Consider the following 22,620-nt stretch of genomic DNA (forward strand, 5'->3'; position numbering starts at 1 on the left):
ACACTACATTTGCAGATAGTCTTTATCCACACATAGTATTGCCATTACTGTATTGTTAAAGATGTTATGGAGTTTACAGGCACTGCCAAAACGCTTGGGCAGTAAAACAAAAAACTTAGACCAGGGGTGTCCAAACCATTCCACAGAGGGCCGTGTGTTTGCAGGTTTTTGCTCTCTCCTTGTACTTGATTGACTAATTAGGTTACTAATTGGTTAGTTTCTACCCTCACCTGGTTGTGTAGGTGTGAACTGGGAACCAATTTATAGGAAAAACCAAAAACCCGCAGACACACGGCCCTCCGAGGAATGGTTTGGACACCCCTGACTGAGACCGTTAAAACGCAAAGAAAGATCGAAGCGCAGAATGTGTTAATTTCTTGGATTTTATTATAAAATATTGATTTCTTAGAATTAACAGTACATTTACCCCAAGAGAGTGGAAAAAGAAAAAGACCACAGCAAAGAGACAGGAGTAAGGGCTGGCACATCTTACCGGTGGAGGGAACAGGCTTTTGTTCCAGACAAGCAATATAAATACCAGATTAAAATAGCCATCTGATCACAGTCTTTCCTAAAGGCTGGTTAGAATGAGTGAGTTTCTGCTGCCTGGCTTGATCACAAACCTCGGCAGAGCCTTAGTGAATGAGACTGGCTAGCCTGAACTGAACTTGTCCCTCGCTTTTTTGGTTACAGTGTCCACAACAATAACCTGCACATCCCTTTACACTCCACGATGGCCAGCATCACATCCTCAAGGGCCTTTGATGTTCATGATGAGTTGTATTGAATAGAGAGATATGAACCGAGTTGACAAAAGTGGGTCTATCTCACACAAAAAAAATGTTGGGACATCAGTGGTTAACACAGTCACAAAATAAAAGAAAACAGTTGCCTGTATCTACAACTTCTAATTAATGTTTGTTTTATACTTTTTAGTGATTTGGCCTGTGTGGCTGTGTTATCCAAGTCCTGTTATTGTCATTAGAAGTTTTATCAGATTGGATGGCCGAAACAACCTTTCCCTGAGTTTGGCGCAGGCCATTTACAATGTCGAAATGAAGTATGAAACGAAAAGCGTAGAAGAGGACAGGTCTAACTTCATAACTTAGGCTGTTATATTCATCAGTGCCATTTCACCCCTACCCAAAGACAATCACAGCTGTTTTGCGGGATTCGTGCAAACGCGGATCAGACGTATTTTGGGCGAAACAACCCGCGGGAAATGTCAGACGTTCCCTTAAGCGTCTTTACCCAGGCAAGAACAGACATCAAAAAGCACGCGTGTGCATGCACACACACGCCCCACACAATCACACACAAACACACGCACACAGCTATCATCCCCAACCATCAAAACAGAGAAAATGTCAAATGAAAATGTATGATTGAATGGGCGTTAATTTTCAGTCCGTCTGTCGATGCTGTTCCTAAAGAATACCAGTGTCTCCAAACCGGCCCCCGTCTTTCCGTTCCAGCAGCTTCCACAGGCCCCTCATAACTCTGTGTGTGTGTCGTCTGGGACAGACAGGGGAAGAAAGTCAGGGGTTAAGGAAACCCCACGCAACAGCCAGTCATTAAAGCGCGTGTGTGCGCGCGTTTGTTTGTACCTGGTTTGTCCGTGTGTGTCGTATCGTTCTCCGCTACTCTCTCCTGGACTCGGTTCTGGAACCGTTTGATCTCCTGGTCATAGTCGCTCCACTCGGCTACAATGCGTACAGCGGCCTGAAGCTTCGGCTCTTTGGTCTGGGGGTTGTTGCACTGGAGGAGAAGGTTACAACGGTCAGGACGACCGCTCTGAACCAGGGTGTTCAGGCGACACACTGGAAGTCAGAGCACAGCTGGTTTGTGTTCCCGTCCACCTGGTAGTTAATGACCCCATCAGTGACCTGGGTTGGAATTAGTCCGTCCAGGACCAGATGTAAATAGCCCAGCTCTAAACCCAAATCCCCTGAAGCATAACCACAAATGCAATGTACAACTTTAAGATTAATAAAAACACTACTACTACTATAACAAACACACGCGCGCACACACACACACACACAGTACCAGATCTATGGTCTTGGCCTTCTTCTTTGAGTTGTCATCACACCAGGTTTCACACCAGAGCCACTCCTGTGGAAGAGACTTGATAGGAACCTGGTGGATCATGTTATTCGGCAGGTCCTGGGGAGGGAATTATAAACCAATATTAGCAACACAGATTCTAGTGAACATCAGAGCATCAGTTCTAATATTGCCGTCAATCAACCATATTAGCAGAGTTTGAGAAGTCACGGACATAACGTGACCATTATCTGTGCAACGTTGTTAAAATATGATTCAAAAGGATTCAGACGCATTTGCTATCACGCTGATTCCACCTACTAGCGCCGACTCAATCAACCCGTTAATTCATTCATTATTAATCAGCAGGGGCACACCTGGTCCAGGTTGGACAGACTGTTGGGGTCTTGACTCAGGCCTTGATACTGTCCTCTCAGACGGTCTCCTGCTGCAATCTTGCGGAACTTCTTCAGATCTACCACATACAGAGCACTGGAGAGGGAGAAAGACGGTGTTCATTACGATTTCTTAGCTAAATATTAAAACAGACATTCCAAAACAGTTCACACGATGACCACCAAAACGCAACAGAGATGGTGACACAGGCGGGCCGCGGACGCACAAACACAACGTTACTAGTGAACACAGTTCTAAACAACACACACCTGATGTGGTACTTGCGACCAGCGAGGTGACTCGCCCAGTAGCCCGACTTCCAGAAGCGGAATCCGTCCATCTCCCTGCGGCTCTCACAGAACGGGGTGTACCCGTACGGTGCTCCCTCCAGGTCAAAGTCCCGGAGCTCCTTCAGGTCCGTACGCACTATCTGTAGGAGGAGACGGAGGACAGTAGGCCTCTCAGGTCTGTGCGCTGATCAGGGACATGGCGATTCGTGGGAACGGGAGGTTTACCTGATCTGCGTCCACAAATAAGAACTTGTCGACCGACAGGGGGAACAGCACGTCCAGGAACAGGATCTTATAACCCCAGATGATCCTTTGTTTCTCCGTCTGCTGGTGAAGCCATCGCGGCCATTTGTACTGGACCAGCTCATACTGGAAGCCGTACTGCTCTGCCATGTACGGGATGAACTCCTAGAGAACCGAACACGCCACACACGCATTTCTGAGAGGCTGCTGCCCTCCTGAGGCTGGGTTTGGCCAGCGCCTTTCTGACAGCTGATGCAATTTGACACGGACTGGGGCCCGCTGACCCCTTGACATTTCTAAACATTGAAACCGTTTGTGCAATTTGTTAATTTGGGTTGTCTTTATCAATTAATTTGTTTGGAATTTGGCTCAATTATCCATGCGTCCAAATATGTTCAAACAACGACTACTTCTCAGTATATTCTCAGGAATATTTCTGGAACCTTTTATGAAACATGGGACCAGCCCTTAACGTTCTGTAGCTATACTGTCGCTGAATGTACAATATCCACGCTGAAAACTGCCACATGCAAGAATTTCAATCGGGCTACTTAACACGTACCTTAAAAGCTGGCGAGAGGTAGTTTTTAAGGAACCAGAACTTGACGGGTGTCTTAGTGTGCTTCAGCACGGACAACATCATGATTCTGACGAGACGGAATACAAGGGTAAGGTCATTCAAATCTCAAAACAGAGAAAGATCTGGAAAAAGCCCCCACACCCCTCCACAGAAGTGTACCTCAGAAAACGTTCATAGAGGTGTCCAGAGGCCACAGAGAAGATGTTGATGACGTCATCCTTCTCCTGTTTGCTCTCCTCCGTTTTCACACTTCCTGTAAAGCCCCTGGAGGGGAGGGGCGGAATGAACATAATTAAAATATAGGAACGGAAATAACCTGATTTTGGAGGAAGGGGAGGAGTTGGATGAATTGATGGATGGGGACCTACCTGGTCAGAGACCCCCAGAAACCAGAGTCGTTCTCTGGGGTTCCGTCACTCAACAGCTCCTCCTCGAACTTCTCTGGCTTCTTCTGGACCTGATTGACAACAACAAACACACGCAAAAGTTTGCCATAGACTCAACAATCAGTCAACTGGAATTCACTCTCGGCATCTTTGGGACCAAACAGCAACCAGCACAATTAAAGCTGTCCTCATTGGGACCCAACAGCGACCAGCATAATTAAAGCTGTACTCATTGGGACCCAACAGCAACGTTAAAGCTGTACTCATTGGGACCCAACAGTGACCAGCATAATTAAAGCTGTATGTACTGGGATCCAACAGCGACCAGCATAATTAAAGCTGTCCTCATTGGGACCCAACAGCTACGTTAAAGCTGTACTCACTGGGACCCAACAGCGACCAGCATAATTAAAGCTGTACTCACTGGGACCCAACAGTGACCAGCATAATTAAAGCTGTCCTCATTGGGACCCAACAGTGACCAGCATAATTAAAGCTGTACTCATTGGGACCCAACAGGCACCAGCAGCATAAAAGCTGTACTCCACGGTCGATACCAGAGACACACCTTGACTTTGATGATTCGGCTCTTGAAGTTGTTCAGCACCACAACGAGGTCATCGGCGTCTGCTGGAGAGTCCGTTCCGTCATGACTGGAAGATAAGGGGCGTTAGGAGGTCAGGAAGAGGGGCAGGTATTTGTTCCATCCCAGCACTAACACCTGGCTCCACTGGCCATGCTCAAAATTGAAGACAGACATGCTGAGAAGTTCCCTGTGATACCTATAGATCTTGTAGATTTCATCAGACCGTCCTTTCCTGAGCTTCAGTATCCAGGCTCCAGGGTTTGCCTTCAACTGGAAATAACCCTGAGGAGGACAACACAACGACCTCATTCAACAACATCCATGACAACAACATCGTCCACTAGGAGCCAAGAATAAAGGGCCCTTTGGCCAACGGCATTGTGGGTTAAAGGTCGCGGCTGACCCACCAGGTTGGCCATGACGATGGTGTCGACGATGACCGGGTCTGAGGTGGTTCCCAGGGTGAATTGTAGTCCTCTGGGAGGCTGGCCCGTACTCACGTCGAAACAGTGGCCCTCCAGGAGCAGATGCTCCAGTTCGTACTCCGCCGCTACTACACTGTCCACCTAGACAAGGACAACCATTACTGAACATCTGAACAACTGTTAGACAACCTCCAGAATACTTTCGGTCCTTGCAGACCTCTTCCAGGTAGATGTTATCCAGGTCGTATCTGGTTCGCACGGACTCCACCATCCAGCTCTCAGGGGTGTTGAGGTTGAGTGTGAAGAGGGGAGACTGGGGCATGTCCAGGAACTTGGCCAGCGGACCGGGGGAGAACCTGCCATCAGCCTGGAACACCACTTCCGGCTCCAACACGTAGCGGTAGAAACTGGGAGAGGAGGGCAGGGGTTTGAAGGATGTCAGGACCACACCCACCCATCCAACCACCCACACACACACACACACCCACACACACACACACACACACCTACCTTCACACACAACCACACCCACTCACCCACCCACACACCCTCACAACCACACCCGCCACCAGACCCTTCACCTCTCAGAAACGGGTTACCTTTTCAGAGGCAGGTCTGACAGTTTGGACTGGCAGTTCATAAACACGCGAAGGTTCACATTGACCAGCTTCTTCAACACCTGGGAGGGGAGCAGTTGGGAGTGAGACAGACTAGTTGGGAGTGAGACAGACTAGTTGGGAGTGAGACATCCTATGTGACAGTTATCTGAAGAGTTACGAACCAACAACAGTGGAGCTAGTTTCTGCGCGTCCCTGGTTACAGGATCTACGACGGCAACCACGTCGAAGTAGACATCCCCCTCTGCGGGCCGGATCTTCACGGCACTGTTGGCCAATCAACAACGAGACATTAGTAAACAGGAAGCACACGACCAATAACAACGGAACACATTTCCGTTCGTTTTGTGCACCTGTATCGGTCGTCAGAAAACACGTGCTCCATCCTGGCTTCTCCTTTGGGTTGGGAGGACAGCAGGGAGTCGATCTTCATCACCAGGTCGCTGGCTCTGTCCTCCTCCGCCCCAAAACGCTGGACCCTGCTTTTGATTCGCTCCCCCGAGGTCTTCAGAACGATACTCTCCAGAAGGAGGAAATCGTCTTGGTTAAAGACCTCCCCGTCCTCCAGCGGACCAATGATCTGTCGGCAGGAAGACAAGGAACCCGTGAGCCACCGTGAGATGAACGCAGGAAGTGCGTCGGCGGGCGCCGCCCACTCACCCGTCCATTGCTGATGACGGCCCGCTGTCCCTTCCGTAGCTTGAGAACGTCTCGGCAGTAGGCAGCGTGAGACAGCAGGAAGTCCATCTTTGGACCTTCGTACGCGCTCTTGAACAAGGCTACATCCATACCCTGAGAAGGACGGGGCAAAGGGGCGTTGGTCGATAACGTACGGTACAATGTGGTAGAGGTCGGGTGAAGCGTGCGCCGCCTGTAAATGAGCGGAACCAGTAAACTCTTTTACCCCGACAGCAAACTGAGCAACATCGGCCCCCGTCTCCAGGGCCTCGGCCGTCTCCTCCTTGGCCAGCTTGGTGATGTAGTTCTTGGCGTTGTTGGCGGTCTGAGTCTCCGTGGCGGCCCAAATCGCCCTGGCAACACGACTGTTCTCAGCAGACGGGCTGTCACTGGGGTTGTTGATCAGGCCCAGTCGCACGTTGTTGCTGGTTTTCTGGTACGAGTCAGAGTTAGGGTAGTCAGTCGTTTTGCTTTTGTGTGACATCATGGCGTGCCTGTACAGGTGTGACATCATCATACCATGTGTCTGATGGCATCGTAGAGCAGCTGGCGTCCTGAAGGTCGGTCGAAATCTCCCACAATCCAGAAAGTGACAGGACGAATGTAGCCATCATCTACTAAAGTGGATCAGAAAAATGGTCCTCAGATTCGTGTGTTTTTATGTTCCAGCTTCATCAACACCATATTTTATGAAGAGAGTCTTGCTCAAGGGCAGCAGATTAAAAGGCATGCAAACATAAATTAACTTCATTAACCCAAGAATGCAGTTGGTGTTATAACAGTGACATCCAGACGCTCTGATGAGGGGTGAGACATTTGATTAATTTACAGAACAATGGATCACAACAGTGTGGGACAGTGTTCAGATTACCATGGAGGTCATTAGGGGCCATCCCTGAACAGAGCAAAAATAAACAGAAAAGAGGAAGAGAATATATAGAGAGTGTTTTAGATTTATGAAAATGTATAGCTGAAAAAAATTAAGCTGTGTGTGTGTGTGCGCGCGCGCACCTTTCTTGGTCATGTAGTTCATGCTGTTAGCCACAGCAGTGCTCTTGTCTCTGGTGTCCAGGAACAAAAAGCGAGCGTACGCGTCTATGAAGTGGTTATCTATAAGAACAAGGAAACTGTTAACATTTTTACATTTCTGTGTGTCTGCTGTGTAATTCACTGGTATTAGACAGGTCTAGGTAGTGTGTGTGTGTGTGTGTTATAACTCACTGGTATTAGACAGGTCCAGGTAGTTTGTGTGTGTGTGTGTGTTGTAACTCACTGGTATTGGACAGGTCCAGGTAGTGTGTGTGTGTGTTGTAACTCACTGGTATTGGACAGGTCCAGGTAGTGTGTGTGTGTGTTGTAACTCACTGGTATTGGACAGGTCCAGGTAGTGTGTGTGTGTTGTAACTCACTGGTATTGGACAGGTCCAGGTAGTGTGTGTGTGTGTTGTAACTCACTGGTATTGGACTGGTCCAGGTAGTGTGTGTGTGTTGTAACTCACTGGTATTGGACAGGTCCAGGTAGTGTGTGTGTGTTGTAACTCACTGGTATTGGACAGGTCCAGGTAGTGTGTGTGTGTTGTAACTCACTGGTATTGGACAGGTCCAGGTAGTGTGTGTGTGTTGTAACTCACTGGTATTGGACAGGTCCAGGTAGTGTGTGTGTGTTGTAACTCACTGGTATTGGACAGGTCCAGGTAGTGTGTGTGTGTTGTAACTCACTGGTATTGGACAGGTCCAGGTAGTGTGTGTGTGTTGTAACTCACTGGTATTGGACAGGTCCAGGTAGGTTCTGGCTGTAGACAGGATTCGGGGGTTGATTCGAGGGACCACGTTGGGTTGGTTCATGATGAAATCCACCACGTCGTGATCTGTGGCCAGCTCCCCCTGGACAAAACAGCGGAAGGTCAGAAGGGGTTAAAGTGCATTGGTGCATGCGGTCAAGTGCGCGCACTCACCAGGTAGACAGCCCGTTGGTAGAAGCTGGTAGTCTCCAGTATTTTGTGCATGGTGACCGTCTCCAGCTCGTCCGGGTCCAGCTGTTCTTTCTGATACGGCATCCCATTATACATCACCACCGGCAACGGACCCACCCCCGTCTGCTGGTAGTAGCCACGCCCTTCCTGGAGGCAGGAGACCGAGAGGGTAGGGTCAAAACCCTTCCGGTCCGTTAACAAACCCCACCCAGAGCCGGGCCGGACGGAACCAGTACCTTCCTGTTGGCGTCGTAGGTGGAGTCCGGGCCAAGGATGCTGCTGGCCTCCACGTAGGGGTACCTCTTCTCCAACACCTTGACTACGTCAGCCACACCCAGTTTACCACCGCTGGCCACCCGGTTGAACATCTGCAGGGAAGGAGAGGGTCTCTGATACAGCCTCCATGTCAGTCAGAGTCGCCCGACGACCCTCAGAAAAACTGGGACCCTTCTCACCGGTCGACGGTTCTCATTGGTCGGACGGACTCACCGATATGACGGCGTCGAAGGCGGTGGGGGCGTCGGCCTCCATTGTGATGTAGTTGAAGGCTCGGAGCAGAGCCACGCCTGCGTCCTCCATACCGTCGACTTCATCAGCATCAGACACCACAAACACCAGCCCAATCCTGCCAGGCAGGGAGTTCAGCCGCGTTACAACCTACACACACGGCTGACAGCCATCTCAATGGGGACGCCAAACATGTATGTAATTTTGTTTTCACTAACTGTAACTCTTAATCAAACCCTACCCTTAATAACCAAACATTTACACCTAAACTTAAACCATAATGCTCAAACCTAACCCTGATTACCATTCAAATGTCCCTACACCCTAACCAAAGAGTAACTTTTACCCAAAACCTAACCCTTAAAGAGAAAATACTATTTCTCCTCATGGAAACTGACAAAATGTCCCCGAAAGATAATTTTTTATTTTTCTTACTATATTTACGGTCACCACAATGCAAAAAATGTACACACCTGAGAGGAATGTTGTTGGTGTAAAACATCTCAGCGACATTTAACAGCTCAGAGGAGCTCTCATGGGTGGGGTCCAGGATGACCACCTAAAAGACACACAGGAAATTCCTGAATGTGTGCCTAGCATTTGGTAGAGCTGTGGGACACTTCGGTTATATTCAGCATAGCCATCGGAGACATTCACCAAGCACTCACAAGGTTGTGGAAGTTTTTGCGGATCTGTCGTATGACTCCAGGGAACGTGGGTCGGAGGAGTTCCTGGACATTGTGTGGCCATGAGCTGTATCTGCTGTCTGTCTCCAGATTGTTAATCCACTGAGGAGAGAGAGGAGATTACCATCTGGACTGAAAATTTAAAACACAATAATAGGGTTTAAGAAATTACAATTACAGCTACAGTACCCAGACAGACATGCGGACAGACAGACAGAGACGTGTAGGCGTAGACAGACAGAGACGTGTAGGCGTAGACAGACAGAGACGTGTAGGCGTAGACAGACAGAGACGTGTAGGCGTAGACAGACAGAGACGTGTAGGCATAGACAGACAGAGACGTGTAGGCATAGACAGAAAGAGACGTGTAGGCAAGACAGACAGAGACGTGTAGGCAAGACAGACAGAGACGTGTAGGCAAGACAGACAGAGACGTGTAGGCAAGACAGACAGAGACGTGTAGGCAAGACAGACAGAGACGTGTAGCCAGACAGGTGTAGCCAGACAGGTGTAGCCAGACAGGTGTGTGTCCTACGTTAATGGCAGGGTTGCGGATGTCCACAGCGTAGTCAGAGTCAGAAGGCTGAACATTTAGCTTGAGGATGTCGTGGATGTAGTTGGTCTCGATGTGAAGAGAACGCAGACCTTCCATCACCCTGGCCTCACTACGCAGAACCTCGAAAATACTGGAAAATATTGAGTCGTTTTTTTTATTCTAGTGTTTGTACTTTAATTTGACTCTTAACCTGTGGGGGTCTGTCGTTATGTGTGTACCTGAAGATGTCCTGTATGTCCAGGTCTATGTGTGTACCTGAAGATGTCCTGTGTGTCCAGGTCTATGTGTGTGTGTGTGTACCTGAAGATGTCCTGTGTGTCCAGGTCTATGTGTGTGTGTGTGTGTGTGTGTACCTGAAGATGTCCTGTGTGTCCAGGTCTATGTGTGTGTGTGTGTGTACCTGAAGATGTCCTGTGTGTCCAGGTCTATGTGTGTGTGTGTGTGTACCTGAAGATGTCCTGTGTGTCCAGGTCTATGTATGTGTGTGTGTGTGTGTGTGTACCTGAAGATGTCCTGTGTGTCCAGGTCTATGTATGTGTGTGTGTGTGTGTGTGTACCTGAAGATGTCCTGTGTGTCCAGGTCTATGTATGTGTGTGTGTACCTGAAGATGTCCTGTGTGTCCAGGTCTATGTATGTGTGTGTGTGTGTGTGTGTGTACCTGAAGATGTCCTGTGTGTCCAGGTCTATGTATGTGTGTGTGTGTGTGTGTGTACCTGAAGATGTCCTGTGTGTCCAGGTCTATGTGTGTGTACCTGAAGATGTCCTGTGTGTCCAGGTCTATGTGTGTGTGTGTGTACCTGAAGATGTCCTGTGTGTCCAGGTCTATGTGTGTGTGTGTGTGTGTGTACCTGAAGATGTCCTGTGTGTCCAGGTCTATGTGTGTGTGTGTGTGTGTGTGTGTGTGTGTGTGTGTGTGTGTGTACCTGAAGATGTCCTGTGTGTCCAGGTCTGTGTGTGTGTGTGTGTGTACCTGAAGATGTCCTGTGTGTCCAGGTCTATGTGCAGTCCGTTGATGAAGAGAGCAGAGTCCCCAGGTTGCAATCCCAGAGTTCCCTTAAAGAACTGGAAAAATATGAAGAGTCCCCTCATTGTAATGGCTGGCAGACTGACATAAAGTACAAAAAAGTATGACGTTATTCACATTTAGTAGATATTTACTTTCTTTCAGATTGAATCTCTTGTTAGGATGAGCAGGTCACAAACTGATACCTCCTTCTGAGAAACAATGACCGTCTATTCATTTAAAACAGGGATTGGTCTATTGACGTTAGCCTTTTTGTGTTCAATGATCCAATTCCTTGCTACCTTAAATAAGTCATTTTTGTGGTGTTTTGTGCCTTAGTTTTCTGTAGCGCTGAAGCCCACCCAAAAGCAGCCTTCCGGATGACTGGACTCTTACCTTCTGGTTGTCTTCGATCTCTTTACGGATTTCAGAGTGGACTGCAGTTTTAGTGATGGACCTGAGGCAGGAAGCGAGACATCACACAACACTGAGAAACCTTACAAAACCTGTGTGTCACTGTACATACATCATGTGTGTGTGAGTGTGTACATTCATATACACAGTACACACCTGGCCTTGGTAGGGAAGTTCTGACTGAGGTCTCTCATGACGTTGAGGGAATCTGAAGCTGGAGCAGCCAGGATCCGAGCTGCCGTCTGGAAACTCAGATCTGACAGAATACAGAGATAGATAAGGGGGGGGGGGGGGTCATGGAGATTAATGTAGCAACAGTTGTCTAGGTGATGTATGGCGATTACCATAAATACGGTTGGCTTAATTAACATACAGCAGGAGACAGGCAAAGAGAAGAAAGCCGCGCCCACCTTGCATCTGCCACACTTTGAGGGGAGCCATTTCATTGGTGCTCTCCACCAGGTGCTTCCGTAGCTCCTTGAGCTGTTCCTTCAGCTGCGGGTACAGTGTCCTGGACACAGGCGGAGCACAGAGCGACACACGTTTTTGGCTGTTTGGCTATCGGGGGTTACGGTTACCGTAGAAACATTCATAGACCAATGTTTCTGTGCTTATCTGTTCATTTAAGGGGTCTGGCTGTGACCTCAGAGTGATTCTCTGACCGTTATCTAAAAGAGTGATTCTCTGCAAAGGTTGCCTTAGAGAGGTCTCAGAAATGAATAGGGCCTTTTTGTGTGAAGCCACAGGGTCTTATTGTGGGAGTCGTTTTCTTTCAAGTTTGAGGAAGAAGAAATGTCATTGTTGTTGCTGTTGAGGACTCTCCTCTTCTGCTGACCGCACAGATTGTTCCAAGTTTCAGTGACATTTAGCAAATTCCAGATGCTGATGTTAATGACTTGATGAGTAGAGTCTTTCTTCTGGCAAGACACTTTCAAACAGCTGGGTGGAATTTCTTTGAACAATTTTACAGGTGTTTTTTTTTCTTAGCCATTTTTGATAGTCATTACCAAATTTGCAAATAAAATATATTTGCCCAACAACACTAATTGTTCACCATGTAAAAGTTGCCAAAAATGTCTTGTCTCTCTATTGACACTCTACACTGTTGTTATGCTTAAAACTGTATTTTTATTGCAAGATACGTAATGATAAAAACAAGGCATTGGGTTAACACAGACCTACATGGATATAGGATTTTGGGAAGATGATAGAACCATACTGGACATTTCTCCTGGACCACCTCGTTCCCATTGCTTTTGTTACGTCTTGGCTGATTTTTGTCTATAACGCGACACAAACCCAAAGAGCCTGATATTTCTGGCCTCCCTTTGACCCTTCAGACTCATCAGCGTTTCATAAACCCCCCCCACCCATGAGCAGCTTCCTTACTTGAGTTTTCCAAAGAGGAATCCCTGGACCTCATCCACGGGGTCATTCTCTCCCATCACCGTGGCGTTGACCTCTGCTCCTTGAACCTGTGTGTCATCTTTAGCCTTGTATTCCTGATTCTTGATGGCCAGCTCCACTCCATAACCAGACAGATACACCCGCCTCCTGCTAGGAGTCTGGCAGAAGGAGACAGTTGGGGGGGGGGGGGGTGTGATTATGCCGTTGTGCACTAATGTGGTTAAGGTCAGGGTCGGTTGTTTCAACTAGCTCTTTTAAAATGTACGGCCTCACTGTAAGTCCCTCCACTAAATGGCTCAAGTGTAAATGTGTGTTTTGCTTACAGCCAAGTAGTGGCGAAGTACATAGACAGTCTGTCCCTTGTTGGCCTTGGACAGCATCAGCTGATGAAACACAGAGAATTCTGAACTTCCGATCTCAGCATACAGGATAACAACCGGAGCGTCAGGGTTTGATCCCGGGAACCTGTGATCGCTTTTGAATAAATAGGGCTTGGGCCTAGGACAAAAAAGGATGACAGAAGACTTGATTATTATCAATTTAATTCAGGGACTACACCAGCAGAGAGGAAACCAGAGCCAGTGCTTCATAATCCCCACAAAACCTAACTGCAAAACCTGAAAACCTTTTCAAGTTACACAATTAATTGATCCGATAAGGGATTCAAAATTTACTTCAAAATAGATCTGTTTGATTTAGGTTTACCTCGGCTCAGCATTTTGATAACCATAAAATCCTGTCAGGACAAGATGTTTCTCAACAAATTTGCATACATTTACAATAAATAATATTGGCAAAACATAGGTGAAAGTGATCTTGATAAAAAACAACTTGTCCAATATATGTTTACAGTTATGAAAACACTGTCCATATTGGAAGTGGATCAAAAATCCCCTATGGAAGAAAAATGGTCCATTACTTAAAGAAACGCATTTAAGTTTTGCCTATTGGTTTTTACGGGGATTATGACTCAGCCAATAGCAGTTGATATTCCTGGACGTGTGGGCGTGTCCCAGCCTGTGTGTACCGTTCTGCTGCTGTCTCCACTAGTGCAGCCAGTTTCTCAGTGTCACATGACTTCTCCCCATGAACATTGAAGAACGCTGAGCAGCCAGAGGGAGGGGGCTCGTTGGATGCTATCTACAGGGGAGAAGAGAGAAAACCAGTAAACACACACACACACACACACACACACAAACGCGGACGGACAGAGATAGGAGTAACCCAGTAGTATGGTGGTAATATTTTTACTTGTTGGAAGGAGTGTACAGTGGCAGAGTAGGCCCTGAGAGAGAGAGCAAACTTCAGCATGTTGAGTTGGACTGTGCTGAGCAGAGCGCCGGCTCTCTTCATTATCAGATCGTAGTATGACTGGTCTGTATCTGCAACAGAATGAAAATGTAATGTGTGGACACCAAGAGCACTGACATTTTAAATGACAGTAATACCGCAGAGTGAAATGATGTGGCTACTACCATCGTGTTCCCCTCGGATGTTCTGATTGGCTTCAACAAAATCCCAGAACATCTCCGGACTCTCCTCAGCCAGGAACTCACTGGCATTAGGGGATTGGAGGGAATGCGGAATGAAGAGGAAGACACTGTCACACACAACTGCTATCCGGAAAGTTAACACAATCACTCCGCTGTACTTCCCAGCCAACCTAAACAGACTTAAATGTATTTTGTAATGCAAGTGTGTTTGTGCTGAGCATAAGGGCACCTGGCTTCCAGCAGCAGGGGGGTGGAGGGCCACTTTGTAGTGAGAGTGGTGGTGACAGCTTTGGAGTCCGCTCCTGCGGACACCGGTGATAGAAAAGACTGGAGCAGGGATGACAGCAGGGCACACTGCCACAGCATCCTGGGGAGCAGGCCTGGATGGGAGAGGGAAAAGGAGGAAAAGAAAACAGTTAAGTCAGTGACTTAAATATGTGCACAACACACTGTAAGACGTAGCAAAGCAGTGTCCGCGATAAGAAAGCTGTACGTTTTACGCAGACTTGAATGCACCTGCTGTGAATGTAAACACAACCTGTGTTGTGAATGTGTACACAACGGCACGAACTCTGACCAATCAGAGCGTTCAGCGTGGCTGCCCGAAGCGCAGCTATCCAATGAACATTTAAATAGGACATCCGGGATCAAGTAGCCAGCAACTTAAAACACGAATAGTTACTCAGTTAAATGGCTAAAGGTTGTCTAGTTAGCGAAGTCAACGGTAGACGCTTAAATTTGCTATCAGTTGCTGCTGTTCCGTAGATAGGAATAACTGCATAACGTTACTTCGCCGGTTAACGCCATAGCTTGCTAGCACGGCAATCTACAAGCTCGCTAACGAGGTTAGAAAGCAGCTGCAAACCTGTAGAACTTAAAGACCAGTTGTGATACAGACACTGACATAAAGTAGTTGACTGTAAAACTCATAATCATGTTTTGCTAACATTAATTTACTGATGATGTACATACCACAACCGGCTTGATAACTTCCCGCATCTGCCATGTTCCGAGGGGAGTGAAGGGGGTCCTGATTTGTGTGTAGGTAGTTTCTTTCCTGCCTATTCAAAATGATAGAAAACATTTTCTTTAATTTTAGTTTCCCTTCATATGATATTTCACTATCCCTGTCTGCATATATTTTATTAAGTGTTATAAATTAAATAAGTAGTACAGAGGAAAATATGTGCTGCATTTACTCTCTGATTCAACATGGCAACGCAGGCTCTCGCTCAGGCGGTCATATTGGCTCAAAAAGGGGTCTTCCTAAAACACTGCATTTCACTACACGTCTTACATCCAGAGACGAACCCTAACCATCTCTGATACACGCTGGTACAACACACCCAGAGCAGCGTGCATGATCTCCGGAACAGCACAGGGGTTTTCTGTGGATTGAAAAGCACGGACAAGAAAATAGCCGTTACTTGAAGGTTTTACAAATAATGCAATATACTTAGACTTAATGCTGAATTTGACCACTCTAGTTAGAAAGCTTGAGTTCACAATAGTAAGAACCAAGAAGAACACAAGCTTAATTTAATTTAACAGCCCTGATTATTTAGCAAGCAATTTTATTTTTATAGCACAATTCATACATAGAAGCAATGCAATGTGCTTTACAAAGAAAACATATACAAAAAATACAATAACATAAAAACAAATACCCAAACATAACAGCAATCTTTAGGTGTTGATTCTATGCTTTCCATGACAATTCGTTAGTGTTTTTGTTAGTAGTAGGCCGTCAATCTTTGTTTCTAATAATGGCCATCGAGGAGACAACTACATACACCCGCACACTTCTTACTGTGTAAAATACAATATAATACACCCTAAAGACGATTAATATTGACAACAAGCAGACTAATGCTTGGTTATGGGTTCGGTCTGAAAACAATGGGTCTTGTTTTATTTAACGTTTTACAAATAATTTGTCTGGTGTTCACTCTAACATTTCATATCATCATGTTGTTTTACTTTTATTTTCTGCTTGATGTGGACAACCCAATTCTGACAAAAACAATACAATAACATAAAAACCAATACACAAATGAAAACATCAAAACAACATCATAATAATAAGAAAATTGAATAATAAAATATAAAAAGAATATAAACGGGATACAATCATAGGAAGCTATAAGGCTAAACAATGTGGTTATGTGTAAGTACTCAGTCATAGGTACATGAAAATAGAAGGGTTTTTAACCTGGATTTAAAAATGGATACGTTTGGGGCACGTCTAATATATTCTGGTAGTTTATTCCAGTTCTGTATAGCAAAAGTGCTTAACGCAGCTTCTACATGTTTAGTTTGGACTCTGGGCTCTACTAGCTGACCTGTGTTCATGGATCTAAGAGCCCTGCTCGGTTTATATTCTTCAAACATATCAGACATGTATTTGGGTCCTAAACCATTCAGTGATTTATAAGCTAAAAGCACCACTTTAAAATCTATTCTGTAACTGACTGGAAGCCAATGCAAGGATTTAAGAACCGGAGTGATGTGCTCTGTTTGCTTGGTCCTGATTAACATTCTAGCAGCAGCATTCTGAATGAGCTACAGCTGTTTTACAGTCTTTTTGGGGAGTCCAGTTAAGAGGCCACTACAGTAGTCAACCCTACTAGAGATAAAAGCATGAATGAGCTTCTCTTGGTCTTTTTGGGAGACCAAGCCTTTGATTCTGGCTATATTTTTAACATGATAGAATGGTGTTTTGGTGACAACTTTGATCTGACTGTTAAATGTGAGGTCTGAGATCAGAACACCTTGATTACCCACTTGATCCCTGGTTTTAAGGGATACTAATACTTGTACTATTTTTGCTGCCAAACACAATAATCTCAGTTTTATCTTGGTTTAATTGTAGACAATTTTGGTTCATCCAGGTATTTATGTGCTCTATACAGTGACACAGAGAGTCTATTGAGCTGTTGTCATATGGTTCGAGAGCCATATATATTTGAGTTTCATCGGCATATAGCTATGGTAGTTAATGTTGTTGTTCTGTAGAATTTGGCCCAGAGGTAGCATATAGAGAATTCCTATCAATTATTATTATAAACTTCTGATAATACAGTAAATATGGGCGAAGACTTTGCCAGGCATGAAGCATAATCCTTTTAGTAGATTTAAAACGCATACTGAGTAAATCAGAATTTACTGTTTATAAAAACTCTACACTCCGGACGTACATTATTTGGATGTCAAATATCAATGTTTAGGATCCTGAATATGTATGTCTATGTTATAAATAATGGACATTTTCATGAAACGTTTATTTTCCAACTTCAACAAAACTGGCGGAGAACGGCTGGATAGAATACATTTGTTATGTAATAAAGTGTACTCACAGTTGTGTGTGTCCCTACAGACAGGTATGTTTACCATGAGGGGGAGCTATTGAGTAAAATGCACATTTCTGGGACAGGTAGAAAACCAGAAAGCAGTCCACACCACATGAATAAAAAAATAAATACAAATTGTGTCATTGTTTTCAAATATGTAAAAAAAAAATATATATATATTTGTATGTACAAATATAGATGCCTAATGACATTTCTTTGATGCCTTTGTAAATGAAGAAGGAGAGCGGGTCAGTTTCTGAGAATGGTCTAATTCACTAGTTTGATTTAATATTAATAAAAAAAAGAGCAGGTCCATTAATTATCCTGTCAGACCTGACCTTCACACACACCAGTACACACACCACACACACATGCCCACCCGCCTGTGTAACCACACACAACCCCCCTCACACATACACGCACACACACACTGTCCTGATTGTCTGTCAGGAAGGTTATGTCTCCAGATGAATTAGTTGGCGGTCATCTCTGGGGTCAAACACAAAATGGCGTCCCTGGGACGGAGGTCAGTGTTCTCCCTGTGGCAGCTCACACACTGGACCAAATCCGTAATGACGAGCCCAATTAAAGTCGCATTAGTACCAGCACACAACTACCAGTGTGTGTGTCCCTGCTAATTAAAGTCTCCATATCGGGAAGAGGAGAGAGGAGAGGTTCCAACAATGAGGTAATCCACAACTAGCGGAGAACGGGAGCCAATCCGTAACGTTTACTTTTAGAGCAGAGTTGTATTTGGCAGCTGGTTAATATACCGATGAGATGCATTTATTGATGATATGCAGCCAGTGTTAATTTCGTCAACAAAAATCATGACGAAATTATTCGTTAAACACCTATCTTTCAATTGCAGTGGACGAGACAATCACTGACTAAATAGATCCAGGAAAAACAATAACTAAAATAAATGTTTGTATTGTCTTTATGACGAAAGTATTTTATATAACTACCATAATTGGGTAGGAGGATTTAGCAGCCCTTTTAAGTGTTTTTGTTTTGTCCAATCAAAAACATGCATGGCATTAGCAGAATTGTTCGCCTTTCTCGTTCCAGCGTTGCAATGCTATTATTCGTGGAAAAGAAATGTCATGCCCATCTCATTCCAGATTCACCTCTCATTAAGGCCATTCCCTCAGTACAAATTACCTGTAGAAAAAAGGCAAACATTTGGAGGCATAAGATCACGTAGGCCTGTAGATCAGCAGGACGGAATGCAACGTTTGCACTGGCGAACACGACGTTTGCAAGTTGACGGAAAACTACTACAAACTTCAAAACGCATCTGAAACTTCATCCGAAATTCCGAACATATACTGTATATTTATAGGTACAATCAGTGGTGTGGTGCCTGGAGACGTGGGTATAGGCCTACCCTGACTTACCTGCCTAAACGTTTTTGAATTTTCTGTTCCCCGTAGTTCTTACATTTCCAACTGATATTTCCATCCATGTCAATCACACTACTCGAACGACAACGCTGTAACCGTTTCGTACTGGTAAATTACATTTAGGAAATGTCTATCCAGTACTGTGAACAACGCTGCGCTTAAACATTAATAAACAACAGGCTATATCGACATTGTAAACTAAACATTCCTGTCAGTTCCAAAAGCCCTTATTTGATATTGTGTATAGCCATAAATTATTTTGACACCTGCCAAGGGTGCCAAAATGAACACTATGCAGCACACGTGCAGTTCAAATCTAACTTGTAGTCCATACATCGCTTCCATTCCATCCAAACCTTGTCTGCTATCCTGTTAAGTGTGTGTGTGTGTCTTTGCTTTCATAAACGTCTGATTAATGGTCATTTAACGGAGTGTCCAGGAGGAGGATGTGCCATAGGTCACAGCAAGACTGCACAGTAAATCCACGAGCGTTAGCGGAGCGGCACAGTTTGTTTTTATAAACCGTGGTTCGAACCCTGAATCCTGATTACATTTACATAGTAATTAATCGGACGCTCTTATTTTGAGCGACTTACATTTGGTGACTTCATCTTAAGAGAGTACCAGCGACTAGTGCAATAAGGGAAAAAAAGAAATAACAGCATATATTACTTCCTGTATAGCAACAATGGGGTTGATTGGTTAAAACTCATTCGTATCTGATTTTGTGTAACCATGGCTAAGGGCTGTGTCCATGCGTGGTGTTGTGCCTAATAACAGCCCCTGGTTTTGGTATATTCACTCACCGCTCACACACTGTCTTCAAGGAGCAACACGAATATAAACTCAGGACGGTTATGTTAGTCAGGAGAACTCTGTCCCTGACCTCGGCTGGTAGGACGACTTACTACCTGGTGTGATGGCAGCTACTGAAGAATTCACGAGACGAGTAGGACAGCTGCTCCCAAAAGTCGTTATATCGCGGATCCTAGTCAACTCGGGCAACTGTATTACGTGACAATGACCCTGGACCAGGGTTTAGTGTGTTGAAACAAAGGGCCAATCCGAGATCATAAACAAACAGTGTGGTATAAGACATTATGTACAGGTCTGGAAAAAAATAAAGAGGCCAATGCACCTTTTTCTTTCCTTTCCAAGAAAGTTGAAAAGGAAGGTTTTGAGTGAGGAACAGAAGGGTTAAAATTAAGAGACCATTGCAAATTTAACACTTATGTTCTTCACTCAAAAGTTCTTTTTCAACCTTTTTTGGAAAGGAAAGAAAAAAGGTGCAGTGGCCTCTTAATTCTGCTCTCTGTCTGTCTGCTCTCTGCCTGTCTAGCCTCTTTCTGTCAGCCCTCTGCCTGTCTGCCCTCTGCCTGTCTAGCCTCTTTCTGTCAGCCCTCTGCCTGTCTGCCCTCTGCCTGTCTAGCCTCTTTCTGTCAGCCCTCTGTCTGTCTGCTCTCTGTCTGTCTGGCCTCTGTTTGTTTGGCCTCTGAGGTAATGAGGTAACCCCTCCCCTTCCATCCCTACCTCCTCCCCCATACCCTCCTCTAGCCATTTTACTCCTTACCCAGCCCTATCTGTACCCAGCCCTATCTGTCCCCAGCCCTATCTGTCCCCAGCCCTATCTGTCCCCAGTCCTATCTGTCCCCAGTCCTATCTGTCCCCAGCCCTATCTGTCCCCAGCCCTATCTGTCCCCAGCCCTATCTGTCCCCAGCCCTATCTGTACCCAGTCCTATCTGTACCCAGTCCTATCTGTACCCAGCCCTATCTGTACCCAGGCCTATCTGCCCACTCTCATCAAATCCGTCAATGTCACTGCCTCTCCAGTCCAGGCTTTTGGCATCACCTGTGTGTTCCTCTACACTCCCTCCAGCTGTAAACACCTGGCCCCCCCTGCCTCCCCCACGCCCCTCCTCTCCTCAATCCACCAAGGGCTTGAGGCGTAATTTACACCCGTCACCCTCCCTCAAGCCACAGGCTGTTTTTCCATCCCCGGGTCCCAACTGGCCTTCGATGTAGGTGTGTGTTTCTGTGTGTGTGTGTGTGTAGATTGAATTAGACAGTAGATCAATGCTGACAGGACAAGGCTGTCAATAGGAGGGAACAGGCTGCTTTATGAGGTCAAGTTCCTGCAGTTTTACTGTATGTGTATGAGAGACAGAGGAAAGAACAGGAGGGGAGAGAGATAGATGGAAAGGACAGGAGGGGAGAGAGATAGATGGAAAGGACAGGAGGGGAGAGAGATAGATGGAAAGGACAGGAGGGGAGAGAGATAGATGGAAAGGACAGGAGGGGAGAGAGATAGATGGAAGAGAGTGAAGGAGATGAAGGAGCAGATAAAGATGGAAAAGAAGATAGAGAGAGGGGAGATAGGAGGGAACAATATGCCGAATGTGTGCACCAAGTTGTAAAATAACACCAAACAAGTTGTTTACAAAAACATATTTTAATTGGTGGTTGATGATCCATTTTGCAATAAGAAATATAACCTGAATGATGCTCATAGAGGGAATGGGATACAATCTGCAAAACAGACCGTTTGTCTTGAGACACTTTCACTCAACATAAATATTAAGTCACTAGTTTAAGACATAACAACATTGTAAAGAAGCAGTTTGACTTTGAGGGACTCCAGAGGTTGTATCAAGCGGCGGTGTAGTTGTGCTACAGTGGCCATAGCGGTGACACCTATGGACTACAGACATACCAGTCTAGCTAGAGTTGGCTCCAAACCACCACAACAGGGCCCGATACCAGTGGCGTCTCAGGGGGAGGGCAACTTCTACCTTCTGTGTACGTCGCTCCCTCCACGTTAGGGATCACATGACAGGTTGTGGCTGCAGAACCAACAACACTGACTATCGTTCGGGATCCGGAGTTTCTGGAAATATCAGTGCATGTTTGTATCACGTCCCGTTCATTCCCAACTCGCAGACAGCAGGCTACCCCGGGGAGTTGAAAAAAGTTCGATACGGGCTAGATCAAATGTCGGCAAAGTGACATTTTGATTACTCTAGGCTACATGACAGAACTGAATATAATTGCATGGTATAACATGGGCCTACTGTAAGACAGGAGTGTGAATATTCATTGCTAATGTTTTAACATCCATGCAGGACCATTCAGCATTAACTACTGTTATGGACACTACTTGTACTCAATCGGGTTTAATTCTCCGGGATGCACTCATGAGTGAGCATATTGCAGAAACTAACTGGACCTTGGCCTATCTCTGTATTTTGTGAAGTGGAGCGCTCGAATGAACGGGAACCGCAGAAGCATTAGGACGCTCCGGATCTTCGGTTTGACAGGTTGAAGGTCCACAAAAGAACGTCCGAAAACACCTCAGGGCAATACAAAGGTGTGTGCCGTCTAGGACTCTGGCACGAGATGGGTCGCATAGCGATCACAGCGGCGCCACATTCCCTCCCTCGCTCGCTCTCGTACTCGCACATCTATACAATCACATGCTATTTACAAAATCCATACGTACTATTTACACAGACAACACGTGTGGGAGCGCACAGACACGCGTGTAAAAGTAGTCACAAAAGGAAACGTGGCGTGAGGCAT

At 45.8% G+C, this 22,620-nt stretch overlaps 1 protein-coding gene across 5 annotated transcripts; it reads right to left on the bottom strand.

Moving 5' to 3' along the window:
* Positions 1 to 365: 365 nt before the first annotated feature.
* Positions 366 to 20,034, bottom strand: uggt1 (UDP-glucose glycoprotein glucosyltransferase 1). 5 transcript variants are annotated; one of them, XM_020042507.2, is made up of 41 exons: positions 19,955 to 20,034; positions 15,585 to 15,675; positions 15,260 to 15,348; positions 14,517 to 14,667; positions 14,270 to 14,349; positions 14,046 to 14,176; positions 13,822 to 13,934; positions 13,118 to 13,292; positions 12,777 to 12,952; positions 11,798 to 11,898; positions 11,544 to 11,643; positions 11,370 to 11,430; positions 10,941 to 11,032; positions 9,949 to 10,099; positions 9,396 to 9,515; positions 9,201 to 9,286; positions 8,710 to 8,845; positions 8,457 to 8,588; positions 8,203 to 8,367; positions 8,011 to 8,131; positions 7,259 to 7,357; positions 7,119 to 7,142; positions 6,767 to 6,864; positions 6,474 to 6,680; positions 6,230 to 6,361; positions 5,923 to 6,149; positions 5,734 to 5,836; positions 5,552 to 5,631; positions 5,170 to 5,359; positions 4,935 to 5,093; positions 4,724 to 4,809; positions 4,510 to 4,594; positions 3,924 to 4,012; positions 3,715 to 3,819; positions 3,538 to 3,622; positions 2,958 to 3,140; positions 2,712 to 2,872; positions 2,424 to 2,538; positions 2,050 to 2,166; positions 1,608 to 1,758; positions 366 to 1,515 (listed from the first exon to the last, which is right to left on the bottom strand). In XM_020042507.2, exons 2-41 carry the CDS (start codon positions 15,647 to 15,649, stop codon positions 1,493 to 1,495), a joined length of 4,764 nt encoding a protein of 1,587 aa, XP_019898066.2. In that variant the 5' UTR covers positions 15,650 to 15,675; positions 19,955 to 20,034; the 3' UTR covers positions 366 to 1,492. The 5 variants fall into 5 exon arrangements, with proteins under 5 accessions (XP_019898066.2, XP_019898070.2, XP_034145678.1 ...); XM_020042511.2 differs by having other exon boundaries at positions 15,634 to 15,675; positions 19,955 to 19,987; XM_034289787.1 differs by lacking the exons at positions 7,119 to 7,142; positions 19,955 to 20,034 and having other exon boundaries at positions 6,767 to 6,861; positions 15,585 to 15,664.
* Between the last annotated feature and the right edge of the window lie 2,586 nt (positions 20,035 to 22,620).

The sequence above is a fragment of the Esox lucius genome, chromosome 22, assembly GCF_011004845.1.
Source record: "Esox lucius isolate fEsoLuc1 chromosome 22, fEsoLuc1.pri, whole genome shotgun sequence".
Lineage (NCBI taxonomy): Eukaryota > Metazoa > Chordata > Actinopteri > Esociformes > Esocidae > Esox > Esox lucius.